Source organism: Eumetopias jubatus, unplaced genomic scaffold, assembly GCF_037043125.1.
Source record: "Eumetopias jubatus isolate StellerSeaLion01/CBP00866 unplaced genomic scaffold, mEumJub1_p1.0 scaffold_3, whole genome shotgun sequence".
Lineage (NCBI taxonomy): Eukaryota > Metazoa > Chordata > Mammalia > Carnivora > Otariidae > Eumetopias > Eumetopias jubatus.
In genome coordinates, this window is record NW_028274809.1 from 2962359 (window position 1) to 2990000 (window position 27642).

Below are 27642 nucleotides of genomic sequence, written 5' to 3' on the forward strand. Positions count from 1 at the left end.
GGACTGTCTTTCTGTTCACTCCCAGTGTCAAAGGCACTTCACTTCCATCATCCTATTGTGGCTGTGGCTTCCTAATTTTATCGTATCACTGTGACTGATAGGGTGGGAGGTTTTAGGAAGACAGAAAACACCTATTCATTCCTGGTATATTCTTAAAAAGAATGATTTAGGAACTGGGTGATCTCCCTGGATTCTGTTACATGATTGATTACGAGAGGGAATGACAATTGATTGAAATGTTTGTACAGCATTCTCCTGGGATCTCGGGGAGCCAACGATGTTATCTCATGCTGTCTGGCACCCACACATCTGCCCTGAGTTGGGTCATGGTGTCCCTAATGGGCCCCTCACCCGATGGCACTGGCACCCAGCTCCTGACAGCTCTGAGGCCGCCCACCCTCCCAGCCTGCCCAGGGTATGCTGGGGATTGCAGCCAGTTCCCGGACAGTCTGCAGCTCATTCAACCCCAGCCTTCGAGCACGGCCGCTTCGCTGACGACCCCTTAGGGAGAGCAGCCCTGCACGGCCACTTCGGTTTTCCCAAGGTCCCTGACCAAGGCAACTGTACCATGGGGCTGGGGAGCCTCCGTGAGCAGGAAGGACAGACACCTGAGCCGGCTGTGCTCCCCGGCTGTGGGTTAGCATTGGTTGTTAGTGCCCGGAGCCTTAACGTGCAGTGGTGTTTATTTAATAAAGCTTTGCTAGGAGAAGGAACTTTCTGGAGAATGTGCCCCCGGTGGGTGGGCAGGGCTTACGGTTCTGGAGGTGGCATGGGCACCCTGCAAGCGCTGCAACTGGACATGCCATAGGGCGGGTCTGGATCGTGCGGGGAGGGAAATGTGCTGCAGCAGGAAGAGAGCGCTTGAGGGCGTCTGTGCCCCTGCGGGACCGAGGCTTTGCTGGGGGTGCAGTTCCCGCCTTGCTTGAGTCCTGTGGCTCCCAGGGCCAGGCTATGAACCTAGGAGCTTGGGCTCCTGTGTTTGGGTGGTCTGACTACCAGCACGTCTAGTGATCTTTCAGTACTGGCCCCAACTGCAGTCTGGCCTTTGGGACCTGCATTTCTCACTTAATCAGTAAAAGGGGCCTCTACGGTGCAAAGGGCATCAGAGGACAGCGAGCTGGTTTGTCTGTCTGGTTTGCAGCCGCATTTGCCCGCAGGAGCCTCAGCCCTGAAGCCAGCTCTGTGGTGCCACCAGCCCACAGCCCGGCTGGGGAACGCAGAACCACAAAATCAAAGGCGGCGGAAGGCCGTGGCCCAGGGAGGCTGAGCGGCCCAGGGAGGCTGCACCACTGCTGAGCCGGGAGCCCAGGCTGTGAGCGCGCTCGGCATCACGGGGAGGCTGCTGCTGTGGACGCATCCCTCCCCAACTCCCTCTGTACCGCCGCCTGGCGGCTGAGGCCACCCTCGGGATGGGCACTGAGCTCCAGAGAGATGGTGGCAGCTCAGAAGCCCCTGCTCCTGCCCAGAGCTGCCAGGACAGCGGGGCCAGCACGTTCCAGCCTCCAGGAATCCTTCACAGAGCCGGGCTGGCTCTCATGGAAGCGCAGAGTGGCCTAAGTCCTCTGGAGGGACCTGGAGGTCGTTGCTCAGACGCCCTCATTTTCCGAGGAAGCTGAGAAGACCAGAGAGGGGGCCTGGGACGCTCGCCCTGGGAGCAGGCAGGTCCCTGTTCCTGCTCCGCCATGCTCCCCTGCCTCCGGGCTTTGACCATCTTGCAGCGCACTCCTAGGGCCGCGGGTGTGGGGTCGAGGCCTCCGGGAGGGACCCAACCTCCCAGCCCAGGCCAACGTGCAAGAGGAAGGAGAGGGCACCACAGGGCGTTAAACAGAACCCTCTGGGACTTTTACACATTCAGCCCTAAACCCGCCCAGCGTCATTCCTGGAAAGAAGCAGAAGGCAGCCCACAGAAGACAGGCTGAGGCCCCCGGGCAGCCAGCACCTTCCCCACAGAGAAGTCCGCCTGGTTGCCACAGCTGCTGATGAGCCAACAGCACGGGCAGGGACAGACCCCGGTCCCAGGCCTCTGAGAGCGACCCGGACCATCAGCGCCCTCCCCAGACTCCGCCAGGGTCCCTCCTGCGGGAATAAGGCCCTCTGCGTCCAGGGGTGGCTCACAGCATGGCTGGTCGGATGCAAGCTGTCAGCCCTGTTTGTGGAGCACCTGAGCGCACACGAGTGTGCACAGCATGGTACCTGCTGCCATGAAGTTTATCCACAAAGTTCCCAAAGGCCGCGAGTTCCATGCTCTGGGGGGCGCATGGGGAGTGCCTCTGCTGGATTGGCTCCGAGCCCTGCCTGCCTCAGTCTCTCTGTCTGTCAACTTGTGTCTAGGTGAGGGCACATGGGGCTTCCTACACTCTCCCTGAAACTTTTCTGTTGTTCTCAAGTTTAAAAGAAAATGCTAGAAGAAACTAGGTGGGGACTTCTCTGTCCACCGTGTATGCTTTCCCACGGCCGCTCTCCCCTGTCCTCTGTGATGACAGTCTCAACTTTGTCACGGCCCAGCGTCCTCCGGGAAAGCCCCAGCCTGTGTCCTCCTGGCTGACCCTCCTCCTCTGTCTTCTCCGCCTGCGTCCACCCCGAGGAGGGCCCAGGGCTCTGGGTCCACATCAGAGCTGAGCCTCCCACAGGGGCCTCAGAATGGGCCCTGGGCCCCTCAGGAGCAGGCACAGCCCCCGGTGACCTCTGTGCCGGATCCCCTCAGGTGGCCACGGCACCCTGCTCCCCCACGCCTGCCCCCGGGTCTCCGTGGACCCTGCACAAGGGCTTCCCCAGGCAGGGGCTTGTTGCTGCGTGGCCCCCTCCTCCGAGCCTACAGGGGCCCAGCCACTGCTGTCTTCTCCTTGACTCTCTGCTGCATGATGATACTGCCCTTCAGGTTCTCCAGCCTTGTCTCCATTTTCCTTGGTGTGTGTGGCCCCCCGCCTCTTGCCCCTGAAGTGCTGGCTTCGGGCGCCCTGCCTGGAGCTGCCGTGCTCGCAGCCCTGGCTTTCCATCTGTGTGGGGCTCCCTGACTGTCCTCTCCGGCCCTGACCTGTGTCCCGAATCCCACTCAGATCCCCCTTCTCTCACTGAGGTCAGCCTCACAGGTCCACCTGGCACTTGGATGGCATCCTCTGGGCTGGGCTCTGGCCCCTGGATCAGAATCTGGGTTGCCTCCTTCTCATCACCCACGTCTGCTAGGCACCAGCACTGCACCTGGATGCGGCCCTCTGCGGGCCTTCTGCCCCTGCCTGGCTGAGCCCCCAGAGCACCCCATCCCTGCGGGTGCTCCCTGCCCCTCGCCTCCATTCTCAGGCTGACCCTGGGGGGGCAGCGGAAGCGTGAGAGCCTGTGACCTCGCCGGGCCTGAAGCCCAGGCGTGCACAGCCGTGTGCTGAGGGCCACTCAGCCCAGCGTCCTCTGTGGTATGGACAGGGCTGTCCCTGTCCCTGTGACGGGCAGGGCATCCCAGGCTGGGGCCCAGGGCAGTTTGACCAGCCACAAGGCTCAGCACGGGCCTTGCGGGCTCTAGGTGTGCTGGAAGAAGATGAGATTAACAAGCAAAATAGAATTGCAGATCTCAAAATTATCAAGATTTTTTTAAGACCCTTTGGTAAACTAGTGTGAGAAATTTGTCAAAGCAACTGGATAGGCGGTTGGCAGGTATTTATACGAAATAAAGTCGTAGCCCGCACGCCATCTTCTGGCTCCTCCCCATCTGGCCACGTGCGTCCTTCTGAAATCGCCCTGACCCCACTCCCCGCCTTCCCGTGCTGGGTCAGAGGTCCTGACGGGAGACTGCCGTAGGGTCGGGTACGAAGAAAGTGACCATGGGTCCCATGGCTTGGCTTTCACAGTTATGTTTTCTTTGAAAATACTTCTTATAAGCAGTTTGAGGGTTAATCGTGTAAAATAAATCCTTTGCCAGTCTAAACTCCGGTTTCTTACAGTAAGGCGAGGTGGTGCTCCGGAGGCTGCACACTCAGCCGACTTCGGGTGTGTGCACACGTCACTGTCCCCCGGGCTGGGCCCTGCGACAAGTGGACAGAATGTTAATGCGTGCACAGCGGTGGCCAGCAAGTCCATCCCTCGTCGGCCGGACACATTGTGTCGTGGCAGGGGTGACGAAGCAGGCAGTTCTGTGAGGACCTCTTAACATACAAATGGGCAGGGGCTAAAAAATGTTAGGCTTCCCTGAAAACCTTTTGCCTTCTAGAAAGAGTCAGAACGTGGTGGAGAGACTCTTTCCCCACGACAGCGCGGCTCCTTCACAGAGACATAAATCGGGGCATTGGAGGTCTTCACGGTTCATCAAAGCCAAGGGGCCGCTCCCCCGGGTGCAGGCCCAGCTCGACACCTACACCTTTCATTGCGCGCCTCTCTGTGCTTGGCACACACATGCTTCACAGATGCGCCCCAGATGCGGGTCTGTCTCCTTCCTGGGCGCAGCAGACTTTTTCAGCACCGTGCATGGCGCCCAGGTTTGGGCCCCAGCTCAGGATTAGCAGCATCCCCCCGGTTCGTCTGTCCCTTTGCTCTGAGGTAGGGAGCCTGTGCCACCCCTTCACCACCCCATCATCTCTGTCGCCCTCATCCCTTTCCTCTGCCTTGTAGATTATCCCCAAACAGAGCGAGCCAGCCCGGCAGCCCGAGAGCCACCCTGAGGAGACCGAGGAGGAACTTCGTGAGCACCAGGCCCTCCTGGAGGAGCCCTACCTGGACCGGCGGTCAGGGCAGAAGGAGGCGCACACACTGGCCGGGGTGCAGGTGAAGCAGGAGCCCATTGAGAGTGACGACGAGGAGGCGGAGCCCCCGCGGGGCGTGGAGCCCGGCCAGCGCCAGCCCACAGAGCAGGAGCTGCTCTTCACACAGGTGACTGTGCTGGCCAGGGCCAGGCGAGGTGGGAGAGGACGGGCAGGCAGGGCAGAGGGACAGCACAGGCCCTCAGTGTCCCTCACCGCCCAAGGGGCAGCGCCCTGTGGCTGGCAGTCAGTGGACACTGAAGGGCCCCCCACTCCTGCCTGGCTGGGTCCTTGCCCACCCTGCCCTGGGTGGTGTGGGACGTGGCTGTGGTTTGAAGTCTATTTTACGTTAGCAATACCTGCAGATACTGGCCCTACTGGCCCTCTGTCCACTGTGGCCATCTGTGCACCTGTATCCCAGCCAGACGCCAGCCCCAAAGTCCCTAGAGATTACTTTCTTTCAGATATAAAAACTGTAGGTTCACATAAATCCAAGTGTTAGCAAGATCAGCATATCGTTAAAGGTAGGAGGAGGAAGATTGATTTCTTAATTGATCGAAAAGGTAGGCAGGGCCTTTGGGGGCTCAAGGGGCAGTAGTGACCAACTTTATAGATCCAGAAAAACAGTGACACAGTTACCTAGTCCCAGGCACTGACACATATTAACCAAACTCACAAGAGATTGATGAATAAATCTGATGAATGATTTATCAATTTATAGTGAAAAGTAAGACTTCCATGCCTGCAAAACACTGGGACAGCCAGCCAGTGAGTCTGAAGCCCCAGGGAGGCTGCTTGTTCTTGGTCAGCAGGACCCGAGAGCCAGGGGTGTCCAGGACGTGGGAACTGATCGTACCCTTCAGCAGCAGAGCTGTGTCCGGAGCGTGGCAGCTCCTGTCCTCTGGAGTCGGGTGCTGCAGGCAGCCAGTGTTTGTCGTGCCTTTCTGCACCTGGCTGGCCGTCCTCGGAGACCGTCCCAGATGGGGCTTTGCTCTGGGGCGGTGGGAGGGCCTCACGGTTGTACCTGGAGTTCAGCGCATTATTAGGATGCTTATAGGAAATTGGAAAGGTCTTACATAAATGTTTAGGGCTAGTGTCTTGCAGATGATAAAGTGATCACGTTACTGTGCTCTAAACCCAAGACAATGATTAGAGACGCTTATTTTCTGTATTCTTTGAGGAATGATGAGCAGAGCTCCCTGTTGGGCACTTGGTGGTCCTTGTAAGCATAAGATAGGGCAGCCGATGTTTTGGAAACCGAGCGTCAGGGAGAGGTGCTCTTAGGTGGTGTCTGGTGTCCGTGGCAGTGGGTGTGAGCCCCGCAGTTGGGGGTTCCACCAGCAGAAGCATGACAAGGCGGCTTCGGGCACCTGGCCCCGTTCTCTCCCTTTCTGCTCCTTCCCGACTCTGCTTCCTGAAGGCAGGACAATCGGGCAGCTGGGCGGAGAGGCTTTCCTTCCCCTGGCGGCCGCACGGCTGCTGGACTGCTGCTTCTCATGAGGGGCTACGGCTGGGGACCTTGTCGTCTTGCAAAAGGACAAAGCCTGTTCACGGATCGTGGAGGAGCTCTGCCTTCCCTGCCTTCACTGTTCTGGGGACGCCCTCCCTGCAGGCCTGGCCCCTGCCTCCTCAGGGACGCTCTGGGTGGGCTCGCCTCTGCCTGTCATGGGGACATGCGCCTCGGGGTCTCCCTCCCTCATGGGTCCCGGGCCCCATCCAGCGCTCCCCTCTCTGCCGTGGCCCTGGGTCCGACTCCTGGCTCCTGCCCACCCCCACAGCCCCTCCTGGAGTCCCCCGTGTCTCCCCACGGGCTCGCGTGCAGGGCAGAGAAGAGCTGTGCAAGCTCGTGAGGTGCCCACCCACCACGGTCGAGAGACGAAGTCCCTGCTCCGGGCGCCGCGCTGCCTGGTCGCCCCTGAGCTCCCTTAGTTTCTGAACTGCCCGTTCTGGGTCCCTGTGGTATTGTGCCAAAGCCAGCTCTTCCCATAGAAACACAATTTTTGTGAAAAAGAGTTTCTCATGGAAGCGTACGTTTAAAGAATTCACCTCCTTTTCGCTCTGGTTATTTTGCTGAAAGGTGGCTAACGTCCTGGGGATGGTCCATCTGGCCCCTGCCCCCTCACAGAGGTGTGCCCGCCTCCTCCCTGTCCCTGACACTGGCTGGCTGGGCCTGGGTGTCTGGAACCTGAACGTTTCTCCTTTGCTTCATCTAGAGTCTTTCTGTCCTTGAGTGGGGGTGTGGGGTGGGGAGAGACCAGCGAGCAAACCGTGGCCGCGAGCGAGTCAGCGTTTCCGTTCTGCCATGTGCCCCTCACACACGTTACTGGCATGCAGATCGAGTTCTCTCTGTCCAAAGCAAGATAGCAGCAGCCTGGCCCCGGAGGGCTGCCTGTAGGCGGGGGTCTCCGTGGGCAACAGGCAGCCCGTCCCGGCCAGCTGCCCCGGCTCATATGAACGAGCTCGTGCTCCCGGATCGTGTGAACCAACGAGTGGGCAAGTGGTTTACAGGAAGAGATCTGTGTAGCCCCTCAGGCAGGGAGGTGGGAGGTTTCCTGGCAGCAGCAAACCCCATGTGCCCTCTCCCCCCAGCAAGCCCTTCTCCTGGAGCAGCAGCGGATCCACCAGCTGAGGAACTACCAGGCGTCCCTGGAGGCCGCCGGCGTCGCTGTGTCCTTCGGCGGCCACCGGCCTCTGTCGCGGGCACAGTCCTCCCCGGCGTCTGCCACCTTCCCCATGTCTGTGCAGGAGCCCCCCACCAAACCGAGGTTCACCACAGGTACGTGCACGGCGGGCCACGGGGCGGGGCGGCCCCGTCGACTGGCCGGCCAATGCCTGCGGGTGAGACTGGCCCGCGGCTGCAGCAGCCACGGGGGGCCCACATGGGGCTGCGCACGTCCGAGTGCCGGCCGCCGGTGACCTGCCCCTCGGCTGCGCGGCCAGCTGTGTCGCTCACTGAGGCTCTCTTCCCAGCCCCCTCCTTGATGCCATGGTCTTTCCCGGGCTCCAAAGTCCACCCTTCCCTTTGCTAGAGAATCCGTTTCCTCCAGAGACAGCCCACCGGCGGGCCAGTGTGGCCGGCGGGCTGGGGGGCTTCCCATCCGTGCTCCCCAGGGACAATGAGCTTGTCCTTTCTCGTCCACCACTCTGTGAACCAAACCTTCTGCGGGGCCTTGCCCACGCGGCCCAGGTAGCTATAGCTTATGGATATCAGGCCACATGGTGTGAGGGCGGCTCAGCCCTCCCTGCCCCAGCCCTGCAGGAGCCAGGCAGGAACCCGCCAGCAGGACTCTGTCTCTGCCGCAGCCGCGCCGCCCCCACGGTCCGGGATCAGGACTGTGTAGGCAGGTCTGAGGCTCCCCGCTCTGAGTCAGACGGGCCCGGGACAGAGGGCAGCAGGACAGCTCTGCAGACCATTCTCGGCTCATACTTCTTGTCAGAGACAGAGGAGGAGAAAGTGCTCTAAATACAGAATGGTTTCGTCCTTCTTCAGACAGCCCTGTAATAGGACAAAATATAAAACATCGTATTTTTCTGCGCACTGTAATGTGTAGCCTCTAAACATGGCTAAGTTCTCTCCGTTACGTCATAAAAGGATACTCTTCATATTCAGAGAAAATTGTAATTTGTAATTAGCCAGAGATTAAAGCAGTGCTTTTCAGAAAGAAAACCATGAAGCTGCAGAAGGTCACAGATAGAGTCAGCAGGGGACCTGAGGTGGACACGTCCCTAAGAGAGACCTCCCCTCCCCTGTGGCCACAGCAGAAATGCGCCACATAAAATGTGCCCACCATGGGGGCCGGGGAGACCCCCAGGCGCCTCATCCCTGCGTGCTTCCCTGGGGGGAGACCTCAGCCTGGGGGGGGCCCTCTGCTGATATACTTTCTTAGCTCGTCTGCATTGTTACTTTTTTAAAATGTATAAAAACAGTACGAGTTCCCTGTTTAAAAACAAATAGACCGGAAATGCCGAGAAACTGACAGTTGCCCCCAATCCCACGACCCAGAGGGAGCCACCGTTAGTCTGGTTTAAATCTTCCAGATGCGTTTCTGTGCACAGCCAGATGGACAGATGGACACAGACGTGGTTTAGTTTGCGCAGATAGGACTCAGTTGTCCCTGTGTGCTTTTTGTGCATCCCCCACGCCCTGCCTTGGGGTCTTGGTGCACGCGGATGGGCTCTCCGTCTTAGCTGCAGCACGTCCTGCAGAGTGTGCTGGCTGGTTCTGCCGCTCCCCCGCCCTGCAGACTCGCCTCCAGTGTCCCATCCAGAGGCAGGAGTGACATGGTGTCACCTCAAAAGTTCCAGCCACACGGCCAGTAAATATCAACCGACTGCTTTGTCAAGATGATGCCGTGTTCGTTGCACTGATGGGCATCTGGGTTGTTTGTGCACGTGTGTACACATGTTCCATACACACACTCACGTGTGTGCAGAGATAGGTATACGTTGCCATTATGAACTACCGAACACAGCCTCTTGTGTGTACGTGTCTTGCCCGCACACTTTAGTGAGCTGGTGGTGAGTTTCTGCAGCTGCTTGTTCTACCACATGTCCCACCATGCCCCACTCAGTTCTGCTGGTATACCCAGAATTCCTGCAGCACCAGGGGACGGACTCCTGTTAGCCCGACTCACAGAAACCAAAGGGGTGGTGCTGGGACTCATGCCCCCAGAGGCCAGGTGTCCGGCGGGGCCGCAGCTCCGCTGCCCTGTGGTTGGTGATGGCGCCTCTGCTCCCCAGCCCCTGACATGTGGAAGTAGCAGCCGTGGGTCTGATGCACATGCGCCCCCACCTCTGTTGACGAGAGTGAGCAGACGGCCCCTCACGGAGACCTGCCTGACCCTTGGGGCAGGTGTGAGGGGGCTGCAAACAGTGCTGCAGCAGGGACAGTGGACCGCCCCTCCCAGCAGACGTCTCGCTTCCCCCGCTGCAGGAGGGGCACGGGACAGGGGTGCATCCTGGAGGGAGCTGTAGGGGTGTGCACAGCACCCACCTGCCTTTCCCCTTCCTCCAGCCTCGCCTCCGGACGCGCAGCATCCGGCATTCTGGCATCTTCCTGGCCATGACCTCAGTCACTCTGGTCCGGGGGTGTCCCTGTTCCCTGTGCAGCAGAGCCCGGGTGCGGCGTCCCTCCCCAAGGGTGACTCCGTTGCCACGGCTCCCCGAGGGGCGCCAGCAGGCATCGCAGCTCTGCCCTGTCCCCAGGAACTCTGCAGACGGGTACTTAGCACAAGTTCCTGGACTCGGTGATGTCCATTCTGTGCTGATTTTGAATACCCTGGTGTTTACCTGTTCGTATGTGTGCTCACGTTGTCCCAGCCGCTCTGGAAGGTTCTAAGGGTAGGAACCAAGTCTTGCCTTCTGAGCCCCAGAACCTCAGACAGGACTCCGTCCAGCACACGGCTTTGTAGAGAGGCTGCTCCCTGACAAGAGGGACTGAGACTTGGGACTAAAAGCTCTGAGTTTTGGAGGACAGCATAGTCCTGCCACATGAGTGTGCCCATGGCTGAAGGAGTGGGGAGTGGCGTGGGGCATCTCCATTTCTTTCTTCTTGACTTGCCCCCCCACCCCCACCCCAGGGACCTCTGGGCATGTGCTGTGAGCAGGACACTTGCCTCTGCTTCCGTTTCTGGGAACTCCAGTTGGCCTCTGGTGAACTTGGATTTTTCCGACAAGTGGCCCTAGTGGATAGAACGCCGTGTTAGCCTTTGTCAGTCCTAGGGATGTGGCGGCTTGCTTGCTGGGGAGGTGGTGGGCGGCAGCCAAGGACCCCCGCCGGCTGCTCTGACGGGCTGGGCCGCACGCTCTGCTCCAGGCCTTGTGTATGACACGCTGATGCTGAAGCACCAGTGCACCTGTGGGAACACCAACAGCCACCCCGAGCACGCCGGGAGGATCCAGAGCATCTGGTCTCGGCTGCAGGAGACCGGCCTCCGAGGCAAATGTGAGGTAAGGTGGGCCCACGTGGGCCTGCGTCAGGCTCCAGGCTCAAGCATGCCGCCTTTCCACTGCGGCACCAGGCACCTGCGGGTGGGCCCCAGGGAGCCCAGGGCTGTTTCCCTGCACACCCAGGTCCTCCCTTCCTGGAGGCCAGCCTCTGTCCTGCCTCCTGTCTTCCTGCCGGCGGCTGGCCTCCCACATGACCCCCACGCGTGGACAGGGATGGGACAGGGGCTGACTCGTGCTGCCCCGTGCAGTGATTGGGAAAGCTAGAGCCCTACAGCTGATGAACACCATCCACACCCACCTGTCACAGCCCCGGGCCCACCTGGACCAAGGCTCGAGCAGGCACACAGGAGAGTGGGGGCAGCAGAGCCCCCTGTGCCTCCACCCACTCCTCTTGCAGAAGCCAGGATATTTGGGAATTTAAGTCATTGTGGTTCCTGTGACCCCCCATCCTTACCGGCTTTAGGGTGATGCATGATTTTCAAAGGGGGAAGGGGCCCAAAAGCTGGGTCCAGCATCCTGCTCTGGGGTGCTCTCTGGGGAGGATGTGACCCCGCCCAGCTGGTGAGGAGTGGACGGTGGCACCTGCTCTGGGGTCTGGCCCAAGGCTGCACCACTGGGGGGCAGCATTGCCCTGGCGGACACCCCTAGGAGGAAATCTTCCGGGCCCAGGTGCCCTTCCGTGCCTCCCACCACCCCGCGGGACCAACCCAGGGCCCTGCCCTGCCTCCAAGGCCCGTGCCCCATGACCTGCTCTTTACCCTCTGGCCTCTCCCAGGAGGGTACCCTCAGCCCAGGGGCCTCTCGGGGAGCTTCTTCGCCAGAAGATCAGACACGAACAGGATTGAGATGGTGAAACAGCACACCCGGGGGGAATGAGACCCTTGGACCCCTCTGCCCTCCTGTGGCCCTGAGGCAGGAAGCACCGCCTGCTCCCTGGCCAGGGGTTGCGGGGGCTCCTAGGACCTGCAGACCGAGATACCAAGGAGGAAGGCGGTCAGCAGGATGGTTGGGAAGAGGCCTGGGTAAAGCATGCAGCTTCCATGTGGTGACATGAGGGACGCAGAGCCAGGTGCCCTCTATGGGCGGGGATGCTGACGACAGGGTGCACCTCCTGCTTCACTCAGCCCAAGGGAATGTGGTGGCCCTGCCTCCACCAGGATCCCACGTGGGCCCCCAAGGTGGCAGAGGGCCCGGGTGCTGGACATGGTGGTAGGAATTGGCCCTGACCACAGAGAGGTTAGCGGGACCGGCCAGGTGGAGGCCCGGGCCTCCTGGTCCGTGCCCCTTGACCTGGCAGACGGGTGTGGGAGCTCTGCAGGCCGGGCTCCCCTCCCCGTGCTGCTGCGTCAGGCCCAGCTGGGCAGCGGAGGGTGTGAAGCTCACGGCCCTGTCCACTCCGGGAGGCTGGGCTGGCGGACACCTGGCCACACTGCCCCGCCTCTGCTCCCTCTGCTCTCGTTGCCCTCCTGTGTCCATGGGCATCCCTTGGGAAGCTGTCACCTGTGAGCAGTTACGGATCCTCCACAAGGTGGCAGGGAGTGAGAGCAGGCCCTGGACCACAACCACCACCGGGGCCTCCTCCACAGTCGTGGAGATGGTCGTGGAGACTCCCGTGTGACCATGGCCTTCAGAAAGCCACGTCGGTGTGAAATGTTGGCTTGAACCTCGCTCCATTAACCGCCCTCCTTTTAAAAGTTTAAATAAGCATAGCCCAACTAAAGAATAGTAGATTTTATGTTAATTTCTGGGGAAATGTGAAAATAACTGTGTAGCCTCGATGTGAAGAATATCCAAAGCAAAGGAAAATGTGGACAGACACGCAGATGATGAGGTAAATTCGCTGACTTCAGGCCCAGTGCGGGTCGCAGTGAGGGGCCTATTCCCGGGCCTCAGGGGTGTGCAGGGCCTGGGTGTGAGCCCATGGGCCTGGGTGTGAGCCCCGCAGGCCTGGAGAGGGCAGCCCCCTCCGCCCCCCGAAGAGTAGACCCCAGCAGCTGGAAAGCAAAGTAGCAATTTGATGCCAGATCATTTGGGTGACAGGGAAGGTTAAAGCGTTGAAGGCTGGAATTATCTGTCTAAATCTGTTTTTCAAAGTTAAAGTGTAAGCCCTCCAAAACATTTTTTAAATATTTTTTAAATGTGTTGGGTGCGGTTTACTTTTTATTTTGCAGGAACCAAATGATTTTGTGCCCATGTACGTATAAAATTCAGTTTCTTTTGGGGTGACGGTTTTTGTAGGAACGGTTTTCTGTCGAAAGTAGACCCCAAAGGCACAGGGAGACGTGAGCCCCTCTTCCTCTGTCCCTGCAGTGCATCCGCGGACGGAAGGCCACGCTGGAGGAACTGCAGACCGTGCATTCGGAGGCGCACGCCCTGCTCTATGGCACAAACCCCCTCAACAGGCAGAAACTGGACAGTAAGAAACTTCTAGGTATTTCAAGCCCTTCTTTACCTTTACCGCCTGAGGCGGTGTTTCCAGCCCTGCACTCGCTAGTCCCGCCCTTGGCCCCAGCGGCGGCGGCGTGGCAGGGACGGCCCTGTGCGTGGCGCCTGCACCAGGTACTGAGCTGAGGGCTGGAGGAGGGTCTCACCGGCCAGCTTTCACCCGGCCGGCAGGTTTCATGCCTGGGTCAGCGGTATGCTACAGAAACAGGGTGAGACCTGCTGGTTTTGCGGAACATCCTGTAACAGCGTCGATACCAGAGGCTGGAGGGGGCGGGTACCTAGGCTCTGGGCCTGCCGTGAGCCTGGAGTCGGGGGAAGGAGAGGGGCAGCCTGGAGAGGGCTCTCTGCAGGGTCTGGGCCTCTGTGCTGGCGGCCGGAACTTGCCGACGGGCATCTGCTGCCTGGGGAGGCAGGAGTCTCAGCAGCGCGGACCTGCAGCAGAGGCCGGTCGGGAGCCTCCGGCCCCTTGGGCTCCTGGGCGCAGACCCCATCCCGGTCACGGCCCTTCCTGGGCACTTCTCACCCCAGCCTCCCAGCCACCATGAACCTGCAGGGACGCGGAGGGCTGGTTCCTCTCCGGTGTCTGCAGAGGCTCTGCTCACACTGTGCTGGGGGGGATCCCGCTGCAGTGCGGCCCTGTTCACCCACATGTGTGCACGTGCGTGCATGTGCACTCGCTCCTTCCGTCACTCCCTCGCCTCCTTAGGGAGCGCATCTTTTGTGTTGGAAATCCCATCAGCATGGAGCTGCCTGACACGGTTGCAGTGGCCCTTGTCTGTGGACAGGGTGGAGCTGGTGGCCAGGAGGAAACCTGTAGGTTCTGTCCTGGGGTGGCCAGTCATGCTGCTTCCCGAGCCCCACTGCCCTTAGCAACAAGACTCAAAAGACATGACTACTTGCTCTGGGAGATGGGAGAGGCCCCAGCGGCAGGAGAGCCTGGAGGCTGGAGAGAGAGCAGGTGGACAGCAGGTGCCACAGAGTGTCCTCCGGCGCTCCGGACAGAAGCTCCCAATGGCACCACAGACTCAGATGGCTTGGGTTGGCCACTGCAGAGACCCTGGGCCTGGGGTGGAGGGTAGGGAATGGTCAGACAGGGGCTGGGCCCAGAGGTCCTGAGAGGCCCACCCTACCACGCTCTCCCAACCCCATGACCCTGAACCGAAAGGGCACAGGGCTCCCTGGCAGGGGCAAATGTCAGGAGCAGAACAGGGCGAGGCACCTGCCCACCTCCTGCCTCCCCTCATGGGGACCCTGCCCTCAGGCAGACATTACAGACCCCTCTTCTGAGAATGACCAGCCCAGAGGAAGCCGACATGAGGATGCCGAACAGAGAGCCCCCAGTTCACAAGCCCACCGTGTGCCTGGAACTCCCAGTGGCTTTTAGGCCTCCGTCCGAGGAACAGATGGCCGAGGATTATCCGCACTCGGGGAAGTGCATCTCAGGGAGATGAGTCTGAAACAGGGCAGCTCCGAGGACAGACTTCTGAGAGAGATGGTGGATGCTAGAGAAAACCAGAACTGGTCTTACTCTTCTTCAAGAGAAGACCTACCGCGGCCGTGTAACGTGGACAAGAGCAGCGGGGAAGGAAGAGACCAGGGCGCTAGAGAAAGTCCCATCAAGCACTGGCTCGGGGGTCGAGAGCCCCAGGCCGGGAGGCGGGTGCGGTCAGTCCCCTGGGAGCAGAACGACATGGGCAGGAGCCGGGGAGCGGGAAGAAGACGGAGAGAATCAAAGGAGCGTTCGCGGTGCGCACGGGCTCCCAGGGAGAGCGAGAGGAAGGGGAGAGGACGTCTTGGAGCAATCACAAGCCGGCCCCAGCACCATGGGGCGAGCCGCGCTGCCCAGACCCTCCGAGGAGCCAAAGGGACAGATGTGGAACAGCGGGTGCTAGGTGAGGTGCGCCACATTGCAGGGCAAATGCCCCACGACACCGGGGCCAGGCGGAGGCTCGTTGCAGTCTGCAGCTTCGACCCGGCCGGGAAGGGCGATGAGCAGGGCTTCCTCCGGGGTCCAGGGGACACCCTTCTCCAGCGCAGAGGGAGGCTGAGAGGGTGGACGTGGGGCCGCCGGCAGGAGAGGGAGTCGCTGAGAGAGGGGGCTGCGTGCAGAAGGCCAGCACAGCGTGGTCGGCAGGGCGGCCCGGTCCCCAGGGTCCTGCGGGATTCTCCGGGAAACGCCGCTCCTGCCAGGGTGGCACCTTGGCCCGTGGGCCCCATGATGTCATCAGTGCTGCCAAGGCGCAGAGCCAGTAACCCCCGGCCGTGAGTGGTCGCCAGGAGCTGGCCGGACGGACTCACATCAGAGAGCAGGGTCTGCTGTCACAGAGGCACCTGGTGTGGGCCCTGTCCCGAGCCCACGGTGCGGCGTCCGTGGCCCACTCTAAGTGGCGGGCTCTTTCCAGTTCAGCCGCTCCTGCCTTGTCGGCTGTCGGAGGCCATGTGTCGGTCGAGCCTCCACCAAGAGGCCTTTTGCACCTGCATCCTCTGAACTTGAGCAGTTGGCCGGGGAGAGGGTGATCTGTTTCCATGTCGCGGATAGAGACGGGCTCGAGCGAGCAGCAGGAGAATGGACTAGGTCTCTGAGCTAGTTTCAAACTCGGCTGAAGACAAAGGATGACAAACGAGAGACAAGGCGCCTGTGGGGCCTTCAGGGAAGAGTGAGGCAGGTGCCGCCGGCAGGGCCCAGAGCTTCCGTAGCCGCTGACCCTTTGTCGGCACCTCCTGAGCCCAGGTCAGTGATGGGGTTGCCTCTCCTCAGTCAGGCCAACATCACTGGGCCCCTGAGCCCCGGCTCCTGTTTCTGGCCTCTTTGCTGAAATGTCTTCCCATTATCCTCACGTCCCTGTTTCTGCCCCACCCCGGATGCAGCCCTTTGAGTGTATTTTGTGTTCATTTCGTTGTTGTGAAGAACATGTTGTGTTTGTATAGTTTACAGCAAAGATACCCTCGATCATTCCATTTTCTCTCTCTTTTCTGCCAAACGCTGTGTTTAAAACCCTATTCTCATGGCTACAAGGACATCTAACCGGTTACTTTTTCTGCCCTTTGAGACCGGTGTCTAAGTGTCTGATGACTGTCCTAACCTGGAGGCCTGTCGTCCGTCTGACTGGTCCACACGTAGTGAAGTTGGCAGTGATCTCAGGTGTTGCTAACAACCCTAACTGGGCCTTTGAACACTACTGGGTGAGTTGCCCTCCTCTTTTTATGGAATCCACAAACTTCTAAGCTGTTCGCGAGAAGACCTGCGTGGTCACTGAGGTGCTGCTCAGCATGGCGCAGCCGGGCTCACGGGGGCTGCAGGGCCCAGCCTTCAAGGTTCCCGGAGGTCCGGGTGTGTCGCCCGATGGCAGTCCCCTTGAAAGGGAGCCTGGTCAGTTGGCCAAGCGGTGCCTGGCGGTGGCTGGGAAGGGTTGAGAGAAGAGCCCTGTACTCCACGCACAGCACGAGGAGCCTCAGTAGGGACACAGGAATGCCGGTGTCCTCCCCACACCGGCCGGCCTCCTAGCGCACCTGTCAGCCACTGCCATGATGGGAAAAGCACGGTGGCCCTTAGCACATCCGCCACCACGTCTGCCTGGACAGTTGTGGCCTCGCCTAGGTGACGGTGGCCCCAAACCACAGGAGGCCGGAGGGGCCAGAGGCAAGCAGGCGGCTGGGGATGCCGAGCGTGGCCATGGGCCTCAGAAGCTGTTTCCAGAACGGCTTCCCTGTGCAGAGCCCCATGCTTACCGCCCACCCAGGAGTGCGTGAGATTCTACCTTTTCTCACTATTTTGGTCTTTGGATAATGAGCCAAGTCAAAATATCTAGATGATTTATGTTCTTAACGTAGACCGTATTGGCTCTCGTTTCAAAAATAGAAATCCGATGTCTTTGCAGAAGCTCTTTTCCCTTGGACTTGGGCACACAGATGTGTCTGAACTCCTATGCACGGACCTGTGAGTTATCTGGGAGAAAGCGCCGTGTTCCTGTGTTGGGAAAGTCTGTGACTCAAGAAGAACCGGTCATGAGGCCATCCCCAGCCCCAGGAGCCATGCAGGGCCATGTACGTTTGGAAGGCTGGGCCTGTCAGGGCCGATCACCGGGCTTCAGCTGATGCCCTAGGCCGTTAGACGGGCCTCTTACAGGACATGGGGCAAAGCAGGACCACAAGAGGCTTGGCGTCCGTGCCCTCTCCCACCCCGGGCCTGTTCCCGCAGCCCATCTTCCCTCTCCTGTTGGCTCCCTGCAGAGGGTCACGGTACAGACTGGGCAAGCCCCTCAGGGGCCACCCTCCTCGGCATATTCTGCCTCCTGCCCGGCTAGTCCCCCACCCGCTCACAGGTTTCCGTATCACCGGCTGTGGGCTAGCAGTGAGCACAAGGGAAGGAAGGCAGACCTGCCACCAGCTTCACAGGCGCTCCACCGAGAAGGCGTTTGACTAGAGCATGTGGCAGCAGGAGCCACGGATCGAGACCGTGGCTGTCAGCGGGACACGGCGTGGAGGACGGCTGGGGGTGGGTGGCACAGGGAGAAGCAGGCCTAAGGCAGACCCGGCACCCAGGCCTTTCTGAGGCAGCGGGGAGGGGGGCTCTGGCGAGTGTGAGCCGTAGGAGGGTGCAGGCCGGGGCCTGGTGCGTGACGTGGCCCCTGGTGGCTCGGGGCCTGGTGTGGTCCTCACCAGGAGTTGGGACGAGGCGGGCACAGACCAGGTCCAGTGACCCCAGACCTGTTTTCTTCCTGGGCCCCAGTAGTGTGATTCCTGAGCAGGTGCTGGTGTTCTGCGTCAGGGAGGAGGTGTTGGGAGTGGGCCTCCGCGCAGTGGGCATAGCCCTGCGGGGTCCAGAAAGCAGAGTCCGCAGCTGGCCTAAGGAACCTGCCAAGAGAGTCCGGGGGCCGCAGGGGCAAGGCATAGGGGAGCAGGGAGTATGGCAGAGAGGCTCTCCTGGGTGAGCCCTGGGGGGACGGCAGCCCCATGAACCAGGGTGTCACACTTGGCAGGGGGCGGGGGACTCTCCCTTGTGACAGGTGAGCTGTAGGCTGGTTGCCAGCCAGCACTGGATCACACCGAGGAAGATGACACTTCATGCTTTTGTCACTGGGGCACAGGGCTGAGCCCTTTGGGACAGGGGACTTGCCTCTGCGTCTCGGGTTGGGGAAGGCCTTCTGGATGGCCAGCTCCAGCACTGTGGTTTCTTAGCTGCGTGCCATCAGGTGGACTCGGAATGTTTCCAAATGGGGAGGGGGCTGTCGCTCTTCACATCCCCGGGAGAGCCCTCCGTGTCTACCGGGCACCGGGCGGTGTTAGGGCCGGTGGGGGGGCTCACTGAGGAGCCAGGTTCGTCAGCGGTGAGATGTGCTCGGGACGCAGCCTTTCGGGTTGTTCTGTGGGACGAATGTGAGCTCAGGCTGGAAGGAGAGGCCCAGTTCTGGGGCCCATGCCTCAGAGCAGTGGCTGTGGCCATGGAGAATTCCGTGTCTCTCCACAGGGGCTGTTCCCACACGGCCCAAGCTGCTCTGCCCCCGGGTGCTGCCCCCACAGCAGGCCACACAGGGGTGCCTTGTTACCTCTGGAACCAGTTTGCCCCTCGGTACCTGAATACATGGTCTACGTGCGCCAGAGCGCCACATGGGCACCCGTTTCCAGAGCCCACGCTGTGTTCCGTGTAGGCGGGGCACCTGTGACCTTTTCCTCTGACCTTGGCTGTCCTTCTCCCTGCAGGCTCGCTAACATCGGTGTTTGTCAGGCTGCCCTGTGGTGGTGTCGGGGTAAGTATTTCTGTAAATAATGTCCCGTTTGTTCTCGGGGTCCCAGTGGTCACAGAAATCGCTGCCCTGTTTTCCGCCGCGTGGATAATTGCTGCCAGGTGTTTTCCATAAACAGGGTCCAGCGGGTGGGGCTGCGCCACGCTCGCACGTGTGGCTTCAAAGGCCTGGGAGCCTGGGAGCATTCGGGAGGCCGGACTGGGGCACCCTCCTCCGGCAAGGTCGTCTGGCACCCATGCTTGCTTCGGGAAACAGGATCTGGTGTGCAGGTCGGGGTCCACCCCTCAGCTGTGAAGGAAGAGCCTGCTCATCCCTCAGGCCGGGAACCCGTCGTGCGGGTAGAGCAAGGGTGTGTGGTCGCCCAGCTGAAGCTCAGAACGTGCGAGCCTGGTGTTTGTGGGCCACGGAAAGTGTGCAGAGCTGCTAGCCGAGCTATGCTTGCTGCTCCTACGAGCGACAATGCCCTTAAGCAGACCCGCTCGGGTGGACCCTCAGGAGAGCCGGTGTCGTTCACACGGCTTTCCCTGACCCTGCTGTGGGCGCTGAACTACGAAGGGCGCTCCAGTCTGGACATCCACCCCCCGCTCGGCGCAGCGAAGGTCAGGTGTCCCCAGCCAGAGCTCCTTGTTAACAGAGAAGGGCTCCCCGGGCTCCTGCCGCCTTGGATGAGAGAGGGGTGCGGGGTGAGAGCAGGCCCCGGGGGCTGAGGGCAAGCCCAAGCCTCCCCCCGGGGGACCTGCTGGCCACCGAGGTTCTGGGGCGCAGGCGAGAGCGCGGCCAGCCAGACGGCGCGGGCAACAAAGCCGCCTGGGCTGGAGCTGCAGCGGCAGAGTGTGCACTGATTACAGATCGCAGGGCGAAGCTCAAGGTCTGGATTCTGTTATGGAAATGAAACAAAATTGTTTTCTTCCTGAGTCTTTACAAAACTCGCTGCTTTGAAAATTATCCCGTCAGAAAGAGAATAAACGGCATTTACTCATACCACCACCAAGCCCCCTAGAGTTATTTTATTTTGTATTGTAAGTAGGCTGCAATCTCTTAATTCGGGGCAAATTTTTGGCCAGACTTGAAAAGGCTTGGATTCGGCTGCCCTACAGCCAGTGTGCTGGGCAAGGCAGGATTTATAATTTGCAAATGAAAGCTAAAGTCAGGCCTGGGGCCTGGAGCCAGGCAGCCCCCCACCCCATCCCGAGTGTGCGTCCAGAGCCGAGCCCCTGCAGGCTGACCAGCACCCACCTTCACATCCAGACACAGAAATGCTCCAGAACAGGGAGACGGTGGGAAATCCCACCAAGTCCAGCTGGGTAGAGAGGGAGCCCGTGGACTATTTAGTGGACCGAGTGAGCCATAGGGTGTTTCGGGGATGGTTCTCTCTCGATTTTTTTCCATCATTACCTCTACAGGGAGGGCAGAGAAGACCAGTGCCCCTGTAGGTGCACCGGGTCTCCGGGGCGGGGGCCACCCCCGGGGGTATCGGGAAAGCAGAGTGTGGGTGGGAGCATGGGCACTCTGGATAGTGACACAGGGAGGGAGAGCCTGCTCTGCTTTCCCTGGAAGTTACTTGGAATTAACATTTGGGGTGTGTGATGGTGTTTAAAAGTCACTTGCAAACTAATTTTTTCCTTAACTGTGCTAAGAAGAGGCTTTGAATCGCTGTAACTTTTTTTCAAAGCAAATAAAAGAAACTTCTGCTATGGTCCCCAGTTTCCCCTTAAGGGGACTTGGTGTGGGTGAACTCCCCTCCCTGCCAGGGGTGTGGCCCCCTCTCTGGCCCTGGCTGCCCTGGGCTGTGCCCTCAGCTCCGTTGCTCCCCAGGGGCCATGGTGTGCCCGGAATTGGCCACCCCTGGTGCCTCCCTTCTCAATCTCCGCAGGAGCGGCCTCCATGTTTTCCTCTGCTCGTTCCTGGCTTTGCCGTGGGAAAGCGGGGGGCAGGCCTTTGCTCTTTGCTTTGGTTGCTGCGCCTACATCAGCAGTCATACTGCCGCTCTGCTGCTCCCCAGAGCCTCGTGCCCCTGGAGCTCAGGGCTGTCCCCCGGCCATCCTGGGCCATTCAGCGGGGAGCTGGTGGCCAGCAGCTGGAGGACACGGGCCCTTGAGCCGCGGGACGTCTTGTCGGGGTCTCTGAGGACGGTGACAGCCTGGGGCCCTGGTCCCTCACTCTGGGCAAGACGTCATGGGGCCTTTTCTGCTCTGGGGTCATGGACAGAGAGCCATCAAAGCATGTGGAGGGCTGTCCAGCCTCCATCCCAGCTCTGGTTCCCTGGGCGGAACACCCAAATCCTCACGTTCTGGGGAGAAAGCATCCAAGTGGTTTTGTGTAAACCACCTTCCGTCTTCAGGGGAGCGGCAGCTGATGGGACCCCCCTGCCACTGTCGCCCGAGGACTGTCACCTTCGATTTTAATGAGCAGGGTCTGCAGCTGAAGTAGCTGGCCCAGGACAGTTCTGTTTGAATGGTTACTTCTGTGACTAGCAGTCCAGTATTATTTACAACAGAATTCGGGCTTTGAAAGTTGAATATTAATGCTGCGGAGAGTCAGCAAAGTGCAGAGCGTTCTTGGGACATTTGGAAACTATTTAAAGAACACAGAGGTTTGGTCATTGAAAGGAATAGCCCTCACAGAATAACACTCCTCCGGAAATGGCTTGAACCCCTCATAAATGTATTTTCAATCATCTTGCTTTGAAGATGAAGCTTCAAGGGTTCACTGCAGGAAATCCATCCGCCCCGCATAATAATCGGTGTCTCTCTCAGGTGGGCAGGGGCCCTTGGGCACCTGGACGGACCTGGGTAGGCACACATTTGGCTGCCTGGCCGCTGTCTCTGGAGTCCCGGAGCGTTCGGCGCTTGGAGGAGGTTAATTTGGGAAGGACGGGCTCTCACATCAACTTGGCAGACACTGTGTTCCAGGGGACCGACCTGTGAATGCACAGCTCCTCAGAACCTTCACTGGGCTGGGTGCATCCCCACACAGGGCACGTGAGCGTGGCCGAGGCTCCTGCTGCCCACAGCTGGAGATGGGGCCCAGGTGCCCTTGACCTGGCACCCAGGGGCTACGTGCTTCGTCAGGCCTCCAGTTCTGCCCCGGCTGACTTGCAGAATGGGCTACTGGAATATCTCGGTCTCCTCTAATGCCCATGGTAGCTAGACCTCTAAAAACATCTAATGAGCCCAAGTAAAGAAAGTAACCAATACACAAACAGAAATTACCTGTGCCGCACACATTCCTCTGAGGTGGAGCAGCCCCCCGGGCTGACACCCTGTCACCTAGGCAGAGCGGTGCCTGGCCCCCAGGAGGGCCCCAGAGGGCCGGCTCCTCCCTCCTTCCCCCTGTTCCCACTCTGGTCGCTCGCACTCTCGTCCCACGTCTGGAGTAGCTCATTAAAGTCAGCACGACGTCAAGTCGTCCTGCGGGGAGATCCAATCCCCACCCTTCTTACATGTCTCTCTGCTGATCATGTCCCCCCTCTGCTTGCAGTGCGACCAGACAGGGGGCTTGGTGACCGTGACGCCATTGCTCTGTGCCTGGCATACATGGGGCACTTGAGAGCAGTGAGCCCTCGGGAAGACATAGAGTCACGCGTGTCTCTTTCCTGCTGCATTTATGGTTCTTTCCCTATTTAGTAACTTTTGGCATATCTTCAAAAAAAAAAGTAAGCTCGAACACGAGCTGGGGGTGTTGCATAATCAGTGAGGAAGAGGCGAGCGGCTCCATGCTGGGATCTCAGGCAGAGCCCACAGGCTTCGTGAGCCCCCAGCTGCCTGGCCCCCACAGGAGTGGGGGGCAGGGGTGATGGCCGAGACGTCACCTCACGGCAGGACCCTTGTCTCTGCAGGTGGACAGCGACACCATATGGAATGAGGTGCACTCATCGGGTGCAGCCCGCCTGGCCGTGGGCTGCGTGATCGAGCTGGTCTTCAAGGTGGCCACAGGGGAGCTGAAGGTCGGTGAGGACGCTGCAGAAATGGGCCTGGAAAGGGACCTGCCAGGGGCTTTCTGGGCAGGAGGGATGGGGGGAAGCCCCCTGTGGGTCCCTCTGGACGGGGGGACGGTGACGGGGAGGACAGCTCCTGTCCGGGGGCAAAGACGGGCCCTGCTGATCCACGGGAGCACCTTCCACAGTTGTAAAGCACAGGATGGCTCAGCGGCTCTCGGAGATTTGGTCTTGGGAACGCCTTACGCTCTTGCCCACTGTTGGGAGAACCCCCGGAGCTTTTGTGTACGTCATCACCACTGGGACTGTACTAGAGGTTAAAACTGAGAATTTGAAACTAACAGTAATGCCAGTGTCCCTGCACAAGCTGCAGTCCCAGACCCGCTTCTGCCTCCGTCTCTGACGACTCTTGGGTAGAGGCGCTTAGCGGAACCTGGCCTGACACAGAGGTGGAGCTGGGGAGAGGGAGGGTGTCCGCACAGCTCTCCCAGATAACCGTGAAGATTCTTCTCTGATGCTCCACCACCAGTCCACACATGGCAGTTCCTCGAAGGGTAGTGGCAGTGTGGACCCCGAATCAGTGACAGTGAAGCCCACTGGGTGTAGCAGGCTGACAGGAGCTGTTATGCACCCTGGACTTCTGCAGCACAGCACCCTCCCCCTCTGGAAACACGGGCTCCTGAATTACAGAGCTCTTCCAAGGAGCCCGACCCATCCTGTTACACGGTGTCAGGAATCACTGATTTTTGAAACTGTTAATATCAGTGCACATCTCGTCAGGAGGGTCGTCTGAGGGTCGGGAGGAGCTCAGGATGCACGTCTTCACAGCAAAGCTCAAGTCCGGTTCCCGACGACACCCGGGGGCTTGCCCCACACGCACTTGCCCGTCCTTCCCCTTTGTTCACCTGAGGTGTTAGGGGTGTTAGGAGGTGTGCGTTCGCGGGTGGGGACCTACGGAAACTCATCGTGGTTATGGCCGCATGAGAGGTTCTCCCCTGGAACCGTGTTCCCCTGCGGACGTGTGCTGGGAAGCACGCCAAGTGCCAGTGTTGCGGGCACTGCCAGATCCCTCCCCGGCGCCGGCAGGCCACCACGCTGCCCTAGCCCCATGGTGCGGCTGTTGACACAGTGAGAAAGGCAGACCAAGTCAGGATTGTTAGAACAGGCCCCTGGAGGGGCACGGAGACCCCCAGGGGTCTGCGGCCTGCACTCCCAGAACCGCTGTGCGGGGCCCGTGCGCAGGGATGGGCTGGTTCTACAGCACTGGGAATGCAGAAGGTGGGGCCCCCACGTGCATGTGTCCCTCACCCTGCTCCTCCCAGAGCTGGCTCTGCAGCAGGCTGAGCACCACTGCCCCATCCTCGACGGTCAGCCAGCCCCGGAGGCTCTGTTCCCAGCCGTGACCACACAGCTTCCTGCTGGCGGGACAAGAGATGCCCATTGAAGTCGTTCTCGTGGCAGGGGCTAGAGCAGTTTACAGACGGCTCCTAAAAACATAAGTGGCTCAGAGATCCTGGGGAGGGGCAGCTTCTCCAGCCTCTGAGCTACTTCCAACAAGTCAATGGGTCGCTTGTTTTCTGCAGCTCACATTAAGGCCAAACTCAGGCAGGAGCCCCTAGGTTGAACCCCTTGTGCTTTATCTGCACCCAGGGTTCCCATCTAGTGGCTTCCTGGGGATACTGATCATGAGCAGAGGGGGACCCGGGGTTCCCCATCCACTCCTACCCAGATCCCTGAGCTAAGCAGCTCCAAGCCTTTTTGCCTGTGAGCCATCAAAGATAAAACGTCAGGGTGGAATTCACCTTTTCTCTTAGTAACCATGACAACCAGAGGATCTCTTTAACAGCAGGGACCCAGACGTCTTTGAAGTGCTTACAGCCGCCCTTTGTCCCGTCCCTGTCTGTGAGCCCAGATGTGTGGCTCCGTGTCCTTGCGTGTGCCTGACCCCGCCGCAGTCCGCTCTGTGCTCATTTTCTCACTGACCTGAACCCTCTTCCTCCCTGGTTCTCCCCATCTGGTGTCGTGTGCAGAACGGCTTTGCCGTGGTCCGTCCTCCAGGACATCACGCAGAGGAGAGCACACCCATGTAAGTAGACACGCGGCCGTGGGGGGCAGGGGTGTGCCGGTTTCTGATTCAACTCTTCTCAAAGGGCTGGGCTGCATCTGAGTGAAAACACGGCCCCGAGTAACTATCACAGCTCCAGAGCCACGCAGGTGACCTTCGCTGATCGTACCAGGAACCTGCAAGCATCAGTCCAGAGAAGTCTTCTCAGCCTCCACTTTGTTGTAAAAAATTCGGTGGAGACTTAAATTGCACCAGAATGAGTGGCGCTTCATTGTTCTAGAACATTCTGACCAAACCCCCCAGGTCATCTCACATGTGGCCTTCCAGCTGACCTGCTTACGGTTTGGTACTACTGAGGCTGACCTCTCAAGGCCATGAGCACAGGGGCAAGCTATCTGGACCCCGTCTGGGGCTCTGGCTATAGCTCTGAGTGTGCGCTCGTCTGAGGAGCTGGCCAGACAGCAAGTGTGGTATGCAGGTTGCTCCAGGTGCACCGGGGAGAAGCAGTGGCAGGTGGAGACCCACCTGGGACTGGGTCGCAGGGACCCGACTCTGGGCCTCACCAGCTGTGCACCAAGTGCCTGGGTGCCTGGGGGTGGGCTAGACGTGGCTTCTCGTGGGACCTGGGAAACCAGTCCAGCAAGCAGGATGGGCGCTGTGGGAGGACGGGCGCCCCCTGCTGGGAGAGGTGACGTCCGGGCTGTTCCCTGGAGAATGAGTAGCAGCGGCTCGGACGGCAAAGCAAGGACCGTGCAAATGGACGGAGCCCGGCTGGGAATCCAGGAAGCGCAGGGAGGGACGCCTATTCAGGAGCAGCTAGAACGAGGCTGAGGAACCTCAGGCTGAGCCCGCATTCTCAAGGAGCTTGGGCTTGGGCTCCCAGGCAGGCGGGAGCCCTCTGTCCTCTACCGGAAGGGAGAGCATCGGACCGTGGTTTGAAGAAGGAATCTCCTTCCCGGGGAGGAGGGAGTGCCGTAAGCTCCTGAGAGGGGCTTCAGGTTAGACTGGGCTGTCTTCTCCTAGAGACCCTTGGGCTCGGTGACCCCATGCCCCGGAACCCCCCATATGCTGTTAGGAACAGGATCCTCCGTGTTTCCTTCCTCTGAAGGCAGTTTTCTAATTTTATCTAAGTTGTTGGATGTTCTGGAGCATGAACCCAAACGGACCGAGATGGAGCACAAAGGAGTGTGTTGGGGAAAGCTGTTTGGGGCGTTTGGCTGCATGTGCCCTTGCAGCTGTGGGTGCCAGCTCCGGAGGTTGTGCGTCCTGCCATGGGGGGGCTTGCAGGTCGCTCGCCTGGGTTCCCAAAACAAAACCACCCAGATTTCCCTGTTTTTGCAGTAATTCAGGCAAAGGAAACAATAGAGTTAGATTTTCAGTTTTACTTGAATCCCATTGTTAGCGTGTTTTTGCGTTTTCTTGAAGAAGACTCTGCAGTTACTCATGGGAATGACGTGTGTATCACTGTCACACGTCTGAGAGCCTGGACAGATGAGCAGTAAGCAGGTCAAATAAGTGACCTGCCTCTGCGGAGGCTGGTCAGTGAGTGGCTGCCGAGCGATCTGGGCCAGGGAGGGTGGCGAGCCGGTACATCGTTGGGGGGACGTGGAGGGGGCCTGTCTGTCCATCAGTAGCATCGATTAAGGGAGCCTTGCCTTCACCAGACCCTCTTGAAGTCTCCCAGGACTGCAGAGGGTTCTGCCGCACTTTGTGCGCAGACTGGTGAGAACCCGTCTTCTCCTTCTGTCTCTCCTCTCACCTGCAGGGGCTTCTGCTATTTTAACTCCGTGGCCATCGCGGCCAAGCTTCTCCAGCAGCGGCTGGACGTGAGCAAGACCCTCATAGTGGACTGGGTAAGTGGGGCCTGTTCCCTGAGAGGGGCTGGGGGTGGGGAGCAGACAGCGTCCCGTGTGCAGAGAGGAGGTGGGCTTTCTGCCTCCATTGACATTGCATTTCGGGACCTTAACTTTCTGGAAACTACCCCAAATGCAGAAAATAAAAGCTCAAACCTGTCACAAGTCCACTTTACAGCCAATAGCCAGTCCTGCCAATAGCTGGGTCTGGAGATGTCCAGAAATGTGCCTGTGGTTAAGAGCAGCAATCGAAAGATGATCCTTGGCAAGACCTCATTGAGAGGCAGGTTTGGGGGTCATGGGGGGGTGATGGCCATGACCTCACGTGTCCACCTAAGGGCGTGGGCCACATTCTCCCACAGCTGGACATGGCGCTGTGCGTCTCAGTCCTTCCTGGTGGAAACGCCCTCCCACTTCTGCCTGGCGACCCCTTCATGCTGGCTTAGCCTCCTTCCCATTTTCCTACAGGTGGTGTTGCTTCTCACAGCCCCACCGCCCCAGGAGGGTAAACTCTAGCTTAAAAATGCTGTGTACAGTATCTGAGCTCCAAAAACAGTCACACAGCTTCTTACACTGGGGATGGACACCAAAGGTGTTCATTTTATTCTTCTTCCCTATTCTGTTTGGTACTTATGATTTGATGATTGCTTTAAGGGGAAAGGAAAGCAGATGCTCAGGGAGGATTATTGTATGTACTGCAGGGTCCTTCTCTGTTTGGGAAAAGAAACACCACACACAGCCCTAGCATACCCAGTAAGCTCCCAGTGCTGGGCACCGGTCACAGGGCCTTGAGATGGCTGAGACCTGGGAGCACCAGGGAAAGCGGCCCAGTGTTGGCCCTCAGCGTGCCGGCACCTTTGTCCCAATGAGCCAGGTATCGAGTGTGGTACCATTCATGAGCACGTGACTCACAGCGCCTCTGTCC

At 59.5% G+C, this 27642-nt stretch overlaps 1 protein-coding gene across 5 annotated transcripts in view; it reads left to right on the forward strand.

The window, feature by feature from the left end:
• The window catches only part of HDAC4 (histone deacetylase 4), a 292587-nt gene that overhangs the window by 235362 nt on the left and 29583 nt on the right, over nt 1-27642 (forward strand). For 4 of the 5 annotated variants that reach the window (XM_088021462.1, XM_088021464.1, XM_088021463.1 and 1 more), the window contains 8 exons: nt 4597-4854; nt 7314-7500; nt 10540-10673; nt 12984-13104; nt 18819-18865; nt 22701-22808; nt 24830-24885; nt 26630-26717. In XM_088021462.1, coding sequence (XP_087877588.1) covers nt 4597-4854; nt 7314-7500; nt 10540-10673; nt 12984-13104; nt 18819-18865; nt 22701-22808; nt 24830-24885; nt 26630-26717 — 999 coding nt within the window. The remainder of the gene's footprint in view (nt 1-4596; nt 4855-7313; nt 7501-10539; nt 10674-12983; nt 13105-18818; nt 18866-22700; nt 22809-24829; nt 24886-26629; nt 26718-27642) is intronic. The other variant, XM_088021465.1, reaches the window with a different exon arrangement.